Source organism: Xiphophorus couchianus, chromosome 3, assembly GCF_001444195.1.
Source record: "Xiphophorus couchianus chromosome 3, X_couchianus-1.0, whole genome shotgun sequence".
In the NCBI taxonomy this organism is placed as follows: domain Eukaryota; kingdom Metazoa; phylum Chordata; class Actinopteri; order Cyprinodontiformes; family Poeciliidae; genus Xiphophorus; species Xiphophorus couchianus.
Window position 1 is genome coordinate 1,688,640 of NC_040230.1, and position 13,877 is coordinate 1,702,516.

The 13,877-nt window shown below is 40.7% G+C and overlaps 1 protein-coding gene across 3 annotated transcripts in view; it reads right to left on the reverse strand.

The window, feature by feature from the left end:
• The window catches only part of LOC114141699 (trichohyalin-like), a 31,965-nt gene that overhangs the window by 11,351 nt on the left and 6,737 nt on the right, over positions 1–13,877 (reverse strand). The window contains exons 4-8 of one of the 3 annotated variants that reach the window (XM_028012413.1): positions 9,029–10,503; positions 8,662–8,986; positions 8,060–8,223; positions 3,721–3,836; positions 1,654–1,952 (exon numbers count right to left, since the gene is read on the reverse strand). In XM_028012413.1, the coding sequence (XP_027868214.1) occupies positions 1,805–1,952; positions 3,721–3,836; positions 8,060–8,223; positions 8,662–8,986; positions 9,029–10,503 (2,228 nt within the window). In that variant the 3' untranslated portion in view covers positions 1,654–1,804. Of the gene's footprint in view, positions 1–1,653; positions 1,953–3,720; positions 3,837–8,059; positions 8,224–8,661; positions 10,504–13,877 lie in introns of those variants that run through there. The other 2 variants (XM_028012412.1, XM_028012414.1) reach the window with 2 other exon arrangements.

Below are 13,877 nucleotides of genomic sequence, written 5' to 3' on the forward strand. Positions count from 1 at the left end.
CCCATGAGCTCAATGTGCTGATGAAACTTTTTTTAAAAGGTTTTATTGGCTCTAGTGCCCTTTATTTGATAGTTAGAACGCAGCCTGTTGAATGTGACAGGTAGTCAATCAGAAAAAAAAAACTAAGAAAACCCCAGAAAAATTATAAACTTTTCGCACAGAGTACATCTGGTTTAGAAGCACATTCTAACTTTTGGTTGAAATGACACGTTTAATTTCAGTCTGCAGTAATAATACAACAGAGGAAAAATACAGAAAATGTTATGTTGTGTTAATCTATTTGTAGTCTAAATAGAAGGGCAAATAGAGAAAAATATAGGTGCAGAAGTTCATTAAACTGTGACAAGCGAAGTGCACAAATATTGCGCACGCGGCTCCAGGAGCGGCGGAGGTGAGGCCAGAAAATTTGCAATTAACTCAACATGCAGTCTCAATAAATGGAGCTGGAAGACGTTACCCTTCCACGATCAGTTGGGAAAAAAATAAGTGTAACTGGCATCTGGTTTTCTAAAGGCGAATACGTGGGACTTGCACTCTTCTAGATCAATCTGCTCGGATTTTTCAATTATTCAGCTTTCTGAAACAAGGCCCAGTACATGCACATATTATACAACATCAACTTAAAAACATATAATTAAGTAGTTACGGTTAATTAAATGACAGAGCAGAAAATAAATTAAACCTAGTGTAGTGTTTGTTGAACGGGGAAAAAATACAACTCACCTCCATATCGTAGTGCAACAAATATAACCTTTGTTTGCGCTTTGATCTCCAGTTCCTAATCCAAAGCTTTAACTTTTTATTGGGTCTTTTTTTTGGCTAAAATAAACTACAGTTACTGCTTCAACGTTGTTGCCCATGTTTGCTTACTCTAAATTCAGGTTTGGTATCATGGAATTTTACGGGATTTCATCTCCGGAGTTGGAATGTTTGTGAGTGAAACCACACACTCTACGATCAAACACGTTATACCTGCGATTTTTAATCGGCGAGTGTGTCATCTCTCAGGTTTAGAAAATCGGCCGACAATTCCAAAATCGTGCAGTATTAACTGGGCTTTAAAGGCATCCCATACTACAATGCTGGAGGTTTCTTGGGAGAAATTAGTAGCAAAAAAGACATGTATCTCATCCTAAATAAACTTTAGGAAAGTGAGGAAGGGACAGGGACAGAGTGAGTGGGGCGCAGTCTGAAATAACTTTGCTTTGATAGCCACAGGATCGGATCTGCAGCAGGCATTTAGTATCAGTGATAAAATAATCAATTCTTCAATAACACGTGAGAAATAAGAGTACTCCCTCTGGTCCAGATTTAAAGTACAGCACACATCACACAGTCCGCATTCAGATAAAACGGTTTGGATGACCGATGCAGACTTGCTTATGACATTCATTTTAATAATGAGCGATCCAAACCTGGGTCAAGCCAACAAATCGCCCACTAAACCATTTATCAAGATCAAGTAAAGAAGAAAATAGTTGTTTAAAAAATTCTCATCACCTGTATGAGGAGCATAAACATTCACCAGGGCGACCAGAATGTTGTACAGCCGATAAAACTGCCAGGTTTATCAGCTGCCACATTATCGGCCTGAAATGGAATATTCTGCTTTAACCTGACAAGGTTAATGAAAATATTGTCCCTTCCAGCATGCCAGGAGATTAAAGATGTGATTTAATACACATCTGTATTAAATCATTTAATATGGGAGAAAACATTCAGATATTGTGCTTTCATTCATGACATTTGTCAAAAAATGGTGACACAGTTGAGTGTTCCTCATTGAAGCTTTAAGAGAACAGTGTCAGTTATAGGGCCAAACAGTCATCGGATGCTCACAGATGAATCTGTTCTCCACTGCATTGTTTTCTGCTCTCCAGCTCTCTTTGGCTTTTTTTTCTGGCATATGCAGTGCTGCTCCGGAAGTAGGAGGAATCCCTTTTATCCAGAAACTTTAAGAAAGAAACATGGACCTCAGAACATTTGTAAAATAAAATTTGTATAGCAACTTATTGACATCAAACTGAAAACTGTCAGCATGTGTCGTTGTCTCTATATAAATAAAGACACACTTGAAAAGAAACTAGACTTGTAGTAAATAAAAGGTGTTTTACAAACTTGGAAGATTGGATTTTAAAGCTCTAAATCAGGGGTCTCAAACTCCAGTCCTCGAGGGCCGCAGACCTACAGGTTTTAGATGTGCCACAGGCACAAAACACTGGAATAAAATGGCTTCATTACCTCCTGCTTGTGTAGATCAGTTCTCCGAGCCTTGCTAATGACCTAATTATTCTATTCAGGTGGTGCAGCAGAGGCACATCTAAAAGTTGCAGGACTGCGGCCCTCGAGGTCTGGAGTTTGAGACCCCTGCTCTAAATGCTTTCAAAAATCTAATCTTTTAAAGGATTATCTTCTATCTAGTCGTCTTTATTTGACAAGAAACTGGGTTGTGAGAAAGATGGAAGACATGCAGCAAAAGTCAACAGGTTGGGACTCAAACCTGTTATAGCTGCGTAGACTGAGGCGTCTGTACCTGGGTCAAGCGCTTCACTCCAGCGCCACCGCCGCACCCTAAATGTCCTCGTTTCTACTGTTGAATCTAAAATTATTCAACCCCAACAGCAATTCAGGATTTTGGTAAAACTGAAATTTTCTTAGATGTTTTCAAGAAATAAATGGCACTACACAACTTAAAAAATTTAAATAAACCTAATGAAACAAAAATATTTTATCCAAATTCAACATAAAGAACTACTTCCAGGGGCGTGCTGTGGTGGCGCAGGGGGTTAGCACGCCCCACGTTTGGAGGCCTTAGTCCTCGACGCAGACATCGCGGGTTCGACTCCCGGTCCCGACGACCCTTACCGCATGTCTTCCACCCTCCTTCCTGTCTGCCTACTGTACAAAAAATATGAGCCACTAGTGATGCAAAAACTCTTCGGAGAAAAAAAAACAAAACAAAAAAAAGAACTACTTCCAAAGATGAAGTCTAAAAATTATTCATCCCTCTGAACAGAATGCTTCATGAGAGCATGTGTTTACAAATCAGGGGTTTTTCTTGATCATCCCTGATTTAACCAATGAAGGCCTTCACCAATCCTGTGTGAGGAAGAACTTAATGTTTCATTGCATGTTACAATAATGGCCTAGTCAAAGGCATTGTCAGAAGGTTCAGAGAAGCCCATTAATTTACTCAAACCAGGAAGGAGATACAAAAAGATAGCAAATGCCCTGAATGTTCATAGGTTTACAGCTGGAAGAATAAAACCAACTTTAAAGTTAAAGGGACAATGGCTACGCCAGGAGGAGGGTCTTAACGTTGTCACTCAACCTCATTTAGATTCTGCTAAATGTGCTAATGGCAGAGAAACAACTTACTGTTACAGGGAAACTGTATCCGCTGCCATCAGTGGCTATGCTAACTAGCCTGAGCATTCACAGCAGGATCTGCTGATAGGGAAAAGCAGCAGCAGAGAGCAGCCACACTAGATTGTGACTGACAGCGCTAAGACCCGCCTCCAGGCTGTGATTGGTTGCTTCTAGTTAGCAATGCAGAGCATTGGGAGAAGGCAGAGGAGCCCAATTTTTTCACATCTTATCAGTCTGATACCATACAGTTAAGAGGACATGATAGCAGTTTCAACAAATATGAACAAATATTTTCTATAAAAGTTACATACTGCAGCTTTAAATATGCATATCTTAGAAAATAGTTCTTACTCCAGGGTGTTCTTACGTCCATCAACCCAAAACCATCCGGGTAGCGTATGATGTAACCCTATCCAGTATCCTTGGTTTTTAGAACTGTAGGGTTTGGCGTGCTTGGTGATAAATTTCTGTGAACAGATTTTATTTCAGACTGTCATAAATCTCATTAACTTCAAGATGTCAATCAATCAAGTTTATTTGAATAACACATTTCAGCAACAAGGCAGTTCAAAGTGTTATATCATAAAAATACAAAGTCATAGAACAGTTAACAACTGAAGCGTTACATTTTGTCAAGTGCCATCGTTACAAAATGGTAATCAAAATGTTTGTTTCATTTTAATGTTTTAAAAGCAACTCTAAACAGGTGGGTCTTTAGATTTAAAGGAACTCTGTGTTTCAGCCAGATTTGTGTTGCATAGAAGCTGAACGCTGCTTCCCATGTTTGGTTCTGGTTCTGGGGATGCAGAGCAGAACCAGAACCAGAACCTCAGGGTTCTGCGGGGTTGATACAACAGCAGCAGATCTTTCATGTGGTGCTAAACCGTTCAGTGATTTATAAACTAACATCAGTATTTTAAAGTCTATTCTCTGGGCTACAGGGATCCAGTGGAAGAACTGCAGAACTGGGTGATCGCTCCATCTTCCTGGTTTTAGTCAGAACGCCAGCAGCAGCGTTCTGGATCAGCAGCAGCTGGAGGATTGATTTTTTTAGTCAAACTTGTAAAAACTGTTGCAGTAATCAGTGCGACTAACGATAATCGCATGAATGAGTTTCTCTGATGCAGAGACATTAGTCCTCTGATCCTAAAGGTGACAGAAGGGCGACTTTGTAACTGTCTTTATGTGGCTCTGAAGGTTCAGGTCTGAGTCCATCACTACTCCCAGGTTTTAGTCTGATCACTGATTTCCAGATGTAATAGCTGACGCTGTCCGTTGACTCTACATCAGTAGAGTCAACTCTGGTCCTCAAGGCAGACTGCCCTGCATATTTTAGATGTCTCCCTGCCTTTATACTCCTGATTCAGGTGACTGCAGTTCAGCAAATGCCTGTTAATCAGCCATCAATTGAAATGAGCTGGGCTGAAGCAGGGAAACACCTAAAACATGCAGGGCAGTGTGCCTTGAGGAGCAGGTGTGGGAAACACTGCTCTAGATCGTTCCTCTTCAGATAATTTCAGCTTTGTTTCTGTTCAGCTGGAGAAAGTTTTGGCACATCCACACATTTATCTGTTCTAAGCATCTAATCAGTGATTGGATGGGTTCAGAGTCACCTGGTGAAACCGTAATGTGTACAGTGATGTCAGTAACGCGTTACAAACGCCACTTTTTTTCACTAATGAGTAATCTAACGCGTTGCTAGGCCTGTCACGATAGCAAATTTTGCTGAGCGATTAATTGTCTCAAAAATTATTGCGATAAACGATAATATTGTTTGAAGAGCTTTTTACACTGATTTAATGGAAATGACGTAATAATGCATGCGATTTCCTGCCAAAGATAGATACACTTTATTTTCAAAAGAATATTTAACACTGGAAATGATAAACAAAATAAACAAAACAACCAAAAACAAAAATAAAATGGATTCTCAGTCTCCATTAACAAAAAACTCACTTGGAAAAAAAAAACTAAACCACATAAAGCCAAAGTGGAAATAAATACTGCATTCAACCAAAAGAGTGCAGATTATGAAGCCTGTATATTATGTTGCCCTTCAGTAATAATTAGATTTAAATAGAGAAGATGGGCACATCGACTACCTGATGCAATAGTTCACACTACAGATTTTTGCTCCTATTTTTCCCCCTACAACAATCTTAAAACGTTGGTCTTTCTAAGATTGTGTGGTGTGTTACGGTAGATCATCGTTGCCGCTCCGATCTAAATCAGGGGTTTTCCCCGACTGGGATCTTTAAAGACACCTGTTGAATGTGACAGGCAGCCAATCAGACAGCGCGGATTCTCCTCCAAGCTTTCTGAGGGTAAATTACGGAGGGGAATCCCAAACAGCTGACACGGCGCAACCCGAAGTCCAGCGGACATTGGAGATGATATGTGGAAACAACATTAATGTTTATTCAACATGCAAAGAATATAGAAATGACAAGAGGAGGAGTTGGAGCGAAATTGCTACCGCAGTTGATAAACCCGGTAACTTTTCAGCTGTTCTTCGGTAACGTGACGTAAATAGGTTCTAATGATTTTCATTCAGTCAGGACTTTACGCTGACACTAGCCACATGCATTGCAAGTAGATTGTAGTAAAGCATTGATTAATACCTGGTTTTAAAATTAGTTAACTGGACTTGTAGCCATTATTTTGTGCCCATTGTTGGACACCACACGGCAGGAACGAACCGATCGAACCGTTATAACTAGGATTTCTGTCGGCTAATGTGTGGTCTCTCAGGTTTTGAAAAGATCGTGTAGTGTGCGCTGAGCTTTACACTAAGGAAATTAGGAAGGGATGAGTCAGTGGAGAGCACCGGAGTTGAGCCTTTTTTCATTCGGTCTCATTAGCTGAAAGAGAAAAAGGATGAAAGAGACGATAGTGCCGATAATTAAAATGATGTCGATAGCTTTAATTTATCATACGATTAATCGATTTATCGTTTATCGCGACAGGCCTACGCGTTGCTATTTCAAATTCAGTAGTCAGACAACAGTTACTTATCGAAATCACTTTGCATTACTGTGCGTTACTATTTTCTTTTGTAATTTTATTTCCTCTACGCGTCTTGGGGAGTAACAGCCGTTTCTATGCGACAGTATCAGCAGAGACAAACAAACAAACAATGGAGGGAAGAGGGAGATGCGCATTTTGTTCCTGGAAAAACAGGAACTATTTTGAGTTTCGCTCGCCAAGTCCGATTATTATAAGCAGCTTTGGGCTTGTTTGCTTGTAAAGTCATTTGCAGATTTAATGAGTCGCGGGTTTGGGCTTGCAAATGAGCAGACATAAACCCTAGAATTTGTCTGACATCCAGTTAGTTTTAGTCAGAATCTCCCTCTCCATCATTTCCCGGATGATCTGTCCCGCTGTGTCTTTGTTAATGCCAAGTTAATATATTACCTGTCAATTATCTCGAACATGGAGATTAATCTGAACAGCGCAATAAACGTGAAAACAGCCACGAATGAACAAGTCCGTAAAATTGTGCAACTAAACGCCACTATAATTATTAATATTAAGATAAGTGTCACAAATCTATGCAGGGGGACATCTGAGTTGTGGAGCAGCAGGAGGAGCTCTGACAGCAAACACAGGGCCGTAACGCACAACCTGGACGCTGGGGCGGGGGGAGAGGGGTGCCTAAAATTCTATTTATAGTTTTCCAGACAATACTGGAACACACAAAACATGCAAAATTTACTAAAGTTTCTGTTGTAACCATTATATCTCCCCTTCAGTTCAACCTTATAAGTGGAGTCACATTGTTGATGGTATCATCCAATTAAGAATTGGCAAAGATCAATGTAATTTTCACAGCTGAAAGTAACTAAAAAGTTACCTTTAATGTAACTTAGTTACTTTCCAAATCAAGTAATCAGTAATCTAACTAAGTTACATTTTCAAGGAGTAATCAGTAATCCAATTAAAGTTACTTTTTCAAAGTATCATCATTTTTGTCTCCGAAGAGTTTTTGCGGCGCTAGTGGCTCGTATATTTTGCGACAGTAGGCAAACAGGAAAGAGGAAGACATGCGTCAAAGGTCGCCGGGACCGGGAGTCGAACCCACGACTTCTGCGTCGAGGACTAAGGCCTCCAAACGTGGGGCGTGCTAACCCCCCCCACCACAGCAGTTGTGTGTGTAGTTATGGTAGCTGATCTTATTTCCTGATACAACCTGAGCTAGTGGGAGCATAGACATGTTGAACAAGAGGAGTTGAACCAGAGGAGTGCTAGGATTGAACCTTGATTCATTCCTAGAGATACTAGGAATGAATCACGCATGTGCTTCAATGAAACAAGAATGCAGACATTATTAAACAGTCACAATTGGTGCATATAAGACATAAAAGCTCATTAAAGTCAATAAAGATGTTTTCCACATATATTGGGGTTTTGCATAGAGTTAGTATCAGACTTTGTGTATGATTTTTTACCTTAATTCCCAGGTATTTAAAAGAGTTAAAATGACCTAAAAATATTTTTTTGCAATTAAAGAAATCCTTATGTATTAGGGCAACATCTCCTCCTCTTTGGCTTTCTATTCTCACTTAAAAATTTTAATTAGGAAGAGTTGATTCAATTTATATGGGCAATTCAGTATTGTCAAGCTATTAATCTTCCAGAAACTTTCAGATTAGTTTTAAATTTCAAGAGTAGAGGTGACGTTATGTTTTACCTGCTCCTCCAGATCATCAATTACAGCCAAATATCCACTATCATACTGACACAAATCTCGAGACACGTTCCAGAAGTTCGAATTTTGATCTGTATCAGAAAACCAGTAGCAGTGTCCCCTGAAGGAAATCCAGCCTTTCCTGCAATCCAGACATTTTGGTCTCACTAGACAAGGGGAAAGAGCAGAATAAAGTGAAACTTTGGTAAAATAATCTCAAAAAGAAAAAAAATAAATTTCTAGAAGAAATCCATGTGGACTTATTTAATCTTTCAATCATCAAAATAATTCAAGCAAAGATTTTAAAGGTAGAGTGCAGATCAATATTGGAAGGTGATTAAATTACAATATCATTCTAGTCAGAAGTAGCATACAACAGGGTTCACTAAAAAAACAAAAACAATATTCTCTGAAATCAAAACTTGGCTGTTAACCTGTTGCTAATGAATCAATTTTACTGGCTCACTTTGTGGTCAGAAAAGTGACCTTCAGCACTCTACCTGTGGTAATAATGGTCAGCTGTGTCTTGAAAAACTGTTAATTGAATATTTCCAAATTAAAATTAATAATCAAGAGTTTCAAATGTAATCTAGAAATATAATTACTATTTAGAGGGCAGAATTCTTCAACCGTAAAGGACGAAAATGTCATAACAAAATTGTAGAAGATTTTCAGGGCATCTTTGTCTTTGCATCGATCCTGTTTCTGTACTCTCAGCTTCTCTTTCTCTTTTTTCAGCTTCTCTTTCTCTTTGCTCAGCATATCTTTCATTTTGTTCAGCTCCTCTTTCTCCTTGTGCAGATCCTTTGACTTTTTGATCAGCTCCTCTGTCTTTTTGCTCAGCTCTGCTTTCTTTGTGCTCAGCTCTGCTTTCTGCCTGTTCAGCTCCTCTTTCTCTTTGTTCAAGTCCACTTTCTTTTTGTTCAGCTCCTCTTTCTCTTTGTTCAAGTCCACTTTCTTTTTGTTCAGCTCCTCTTTCTCTTTGTTCAACTTTCCTTTATTTTTGTTCAGCTCATCTTTCTCTTTGTTCAAGTTCACTTTCAATTTGTTCAGCTCCTCTTTCTCCTTGTTCAGCTCTAATTTATTTTCGTTCAGGTCTTTGTCCATATTCACTTTCAATTTGTTCAGCTCCTCTGTTTTCTTGGTCAGCTCTGCTGTCTTTTTGCTCAGGTCATCTTTCTCTTTGTTCAGCTCCTTTGCCATTTTGTTCAGCTCCTCTTTCTCTTTGCTCAGCTCCCCCTTTTTTTGGCTCTGCTCCACTTTCATTTTGTTTAGGTCGCCTTCCTCTTTGTTCAGTCCATCTTTCTCATTGCTCAGCTTCTTTTTGTCTTTGCTCAGCTCGTCTTTCTCTTTGTCCAGTTTGTCTTTCTCGTTGCTCAGCTTCTTTTTGTCTTTGCTCAGCTCGTCTTTCTCTTTGTCCAGTTTTGCTTTCTGTTTGCTCAGCTCATCTTTCTCTTTGCTCAGCCCTGCTTTCTCTTTGTTCAGCTCCATTATTTTTTTGCTGAGCTCCTCTATCTTTTTGATCAACTCTTCTTTCTTTTTGCTCAACTTATCTTCTTCTTTTTTCAGCTCATCTTCCTCTTTGTTTAGCTGCTCTTTCTTTTTGATCAGCTCCTCTGTCTTTTTGCTCAGCTCATCTTTCTCTTTGTTCAGCTTATTTATTTCTTTGTTCAGCTCCTTTGTTTTCTCGCTGAGCCCCTCTTTCTTTTTGATCAGCTCCGCTTTCATTTTGTTCAGGTCTCCTTTCTGTTTGTTCAGTCTGTCTTTCTCTTTGCTCAGCTCTTCTTTGTCTTTGCTCAGCTTGTATTTTTCTTTGTTCAGTTCATCTTTCTCTTTTCTTATTTCCTCTTTCTCTTTGCTCAGCTCGTCATTCTTTTTCTTCAGTTTGTCTTTCTCAGTGTTCAGCTCCTTCTTCTCTTTGCTCAGCTTGTCTTTCTCTTTAATAAGTCCTGCTCTCTCATCTTTTTCTTTCAGCTCCTCTTTCCTTTTGCTCAGCTCCTCTTTCTCATTGCTCAGCTCTTTTTTCTCTTTGCTTAGCTCTTCTTCCTCTTCTTTTAGCTTCTCTTTCTCTTTGCTCTGTTTCACTTGCTCTTTATTCAGCTCATCTCTCTCTTTCTTCAGCCCCTGTGTGTTACTAATCAGCTCCTCTCTGTCTTGGTTCACCTCCTCCTTCTTTTTGTTCACCTCCTCTTTCTCTTTGCTCAGCTCGTCTCTCTCTTTCTTCAGCTCCTCTGTCTGTCGGTTCAGCTCCTCTATCTTATTGCTCAGCTCCTCGCTGACTTGAGTAAGCCTCTCTCGAGTAAGCCTCTCTCTTAACAGGCTCAGGAGTCTGTCTCGGATCACCTGCTCAATTTGGTTTTTCATCATCTTTCGTTCCTCAATCAGTCGCTTTTTGTCTGTTGCAAGGGTTTTGATATTTTCCATCTGATTGGCCGTCATCATACTCACTATAAACACACAAATTAATCAGAAAGTCAGTGAATCTATCTGTATCAGAGAGCATCAAAATGTTCAGTTTCTCTCTTAAACCCCTTTAGGATATCAGACCATATTCTTAGGATAGAACCAAAGGACATTTAACTGATTTTAATATTTCATTAACTCATTTATTTTGGGGGGCTGCGTGCTGGTAGCACAGTTGCCTTGCAGCAATAAGATTCATTGATTGAGTCAGTGGGGTCCATATTTGTTGACTTTGCATATCCTCCCTGTTCATGTGTAGATTCTCTGCGGTACTCCGGCTTCTGAGAGGAAGCTGGGAGCCGACAGTCATGAGCCTGACAGCCTCATGACTGTCAGGCTCATTTGTCTCATTAAATTACCCTTAAGTATTCAGCCTTCATTAAATATGAGCCTGTTCATGAAAACAGCCATTTAATTTAGGACAAGTAATTAATAGACAATAAGTAACTAAAAAGAGAATAAATACATCTTAAAAGATCCATGACTGGTTGTAAAATGTGACTTTATTTAATAAATATTTATTTTAGATGTAAAAATACAGTAGTTTTCCTGTAGGCTGTTTAGTTTCAATAAATTTTAGTGATCTCCATGGGTGAAAAATATAACAAGACATACATTTTTTAACAAATATGAGTTTTGACGCATGTTAAATATGGGGTCATGTGATGTGCTCTGCAGGATAGATGCATGGTTGCTGGCCTTCTAATGCTAATCATGTGAAATATATCCTAACCAAGAACCTGGCAGTGGAGACTGTGTCTAAGTGTGCAGTGACACTGGAGATGTCTTCATCGCCATTCCTTTTGCATGCTCAAGAAAGAAGTCCAAAGGAAAAAGAAACAACCCAATGCTAAAGCTAAGCTAAATAACCATGAGAATAGGGCAGCACTGGCAAACCGAGACCGGGAGTGGGACTTGTTGAGAATAAATAATTCTGGGTTTTTCTCTAATATATATATATGTGTATATATATATTGGATCATTGAATGCTTAGAGATGTATAACATCAACAGGACTCTGAAAGCCTTCATTGCAAACTCGATGAAGCTGTGGAAAACCACCCTTGAAGCCAACTGCAAACCACTTGCACAAGTGTCCATCAAATGGGGCATATACCAAGGAGATGCTCTGTCCCCGCTACTGTTCTGCATAGGCCTGAATCCCCTCAGCCAAATTATCAACAAGACTGGCTACGGATACCGACTCAAAAATGGGGCCAACATCAGTCACCTTCTCTACATGGATGACATCAAGCTGTATGCCAAGAGTGAGCGAGACATCGACTCACTGATTCACACCACCAGGATCTACAGCACGGACATTGGGATGTCATTCGGACTAGAGAAGTGTGGTTGGCTGATCACCAAGAGGGGGAAGGTCATCCGAACAGAAGGGGTCTCACTCCCAGAAGGAACAATAGCAGACATAGAGGACAGTTACAAGTACCTAGGTATACCACAAGCAAATGGCAACCTCGATGAGGTCACAAGGAAAGGAGCCACAGCTAAATACCTCCAACGAATAAGGCAAGTCCTGAGAAGCCAGCTCAATGGCAAGAACAAAATCCGTGCGATAAACAGCTATGCCCTGCCAGTAATCAGATACCCTGCTGGAATAATTAGCTGGCCAAAGGAGGAGATAAAAGCCACGGATATTAAGACTAGAAAACTACTAACAATGCATGGAGGGTTCCATCCCAAATCCAGCACCCTGAGACTGTACACGAGCCGCAAGGAAGGAGGCAGAGGACTAGTGAGTGTGAGAACCACAGTCCAGGACGAAACAACTAAGATCCATAAATACATCAGGGACAAAGCCTCAACAGACAATGTGCTCAGTGAATGTCTCAGACAACAGGGAACGGAGGTTGAGGTGCCAGAGATACCATCATGGGAGGACAAGCCCCTACATGGGATGTACCACCAGCAAATAACCCAAGTGGCTGATATCAGTAAATCCTACCAATGGCTGGAAAAAGCTGGACTCAAGGACAGCACAGAGGCCCTCATCCTGGCAGCCCAGGAACAGGCCCTAAACACCAGAGCAATAGAGGCCCAGATCTACCACACCAGATAAGACCCAAGGTGTAGGTTGTGCAAGGTGGCCCCTGAGACAGTCCAGCACATAACAGCAGGGTGCAAGATACTGGCAGGGAAAGCGTACATGGAACGACATAACCAAGTTGCAGGCATAGTGTACAGAAACATCTGTGCAGAATATGGACTGGAAACCCCGAGATCAAAGTGGGAAACACCCCCAAAGGTGGCGGAGAACGCCAGAGCTAAGATCCTGTGGGACTTCCAGATCCAGACAGACAAAATGGTAATGGCGAACCAACCAGACATTGTCGTAGTGGATAAACAACAGAGGAAAGCCGTTGTGGTAGATGTAGCAATACCAAGCAACTGCAACATCAGGAAAAAGGAGCACGAGAAACTAGAGAAATACCAGGGCCTCAGGGAGGAACTGGAGAGGGCCTGGAAGGTGAAGACCACAGTGGTGCCTGTGGTCATCGGGGCCCTCGGGGCAGTCACCCCCAAACTGGACCAATGGCTACAACAGATCCCTGGAACAACATCAGACATCTCAGTCCAGAAATGTGCAGTCCTTGGCACAGCCAAGATACTGCGCAGGACCCTCAAGCTCCCAGGCCTCTGGTAGAGGAGCCGAGCTCAGAGGATAAGAACCACCCGCGGTGGGTGAGAAGGGAATTATATATATATCTATATATATATATATATACACACACACATACAGATCACATGTGCGCAAACTAAGGCTAAAGGAAATGACATGTTAGGAGATACCCTCAAAGCTAAGGATGAAGGAAATGACACACTGGGGAACGCGTAGCTTAGACAGAGACTAACAAAGGGAAATATGTTGTTTGATGCCAATTTGCTCTGCTAGCCCATAAGGATAGCATGAACAATGGACCAACTGTATTTTAATATTAATAAATGGAATTCATGAATTCAACGCACTGACTCTTCCTCAACCTCACACATCAAGAACCTAGCTGGAGAAAGGATAATTCTCCAAACAAGATGGAGGCACTGCTGGTATGTATGAAGGTTAGTCAAACTCTTGGTCGACCCACAGAAACAAAAGGTAAATAGAAATTTTTATTTGTGTAATTGAACTTAACTAAATTGAGAGGACTGGTGTCTGGGGTGTTCTGTAAGGATACAGCGTAGTTTTATGGTGAAATAATGGATTTAATGGAATAAAAGGAAAAAGGTGCATCTGGGCTCTGCAGCCCTGTATCCGGCGAACCTGACATGGGGCCGGCAGATGTGTTCTTCCAGGGCAGAGTTGGACACTCAAAGTCGTAGGGCAGCTTTAGACATCCCTCTAG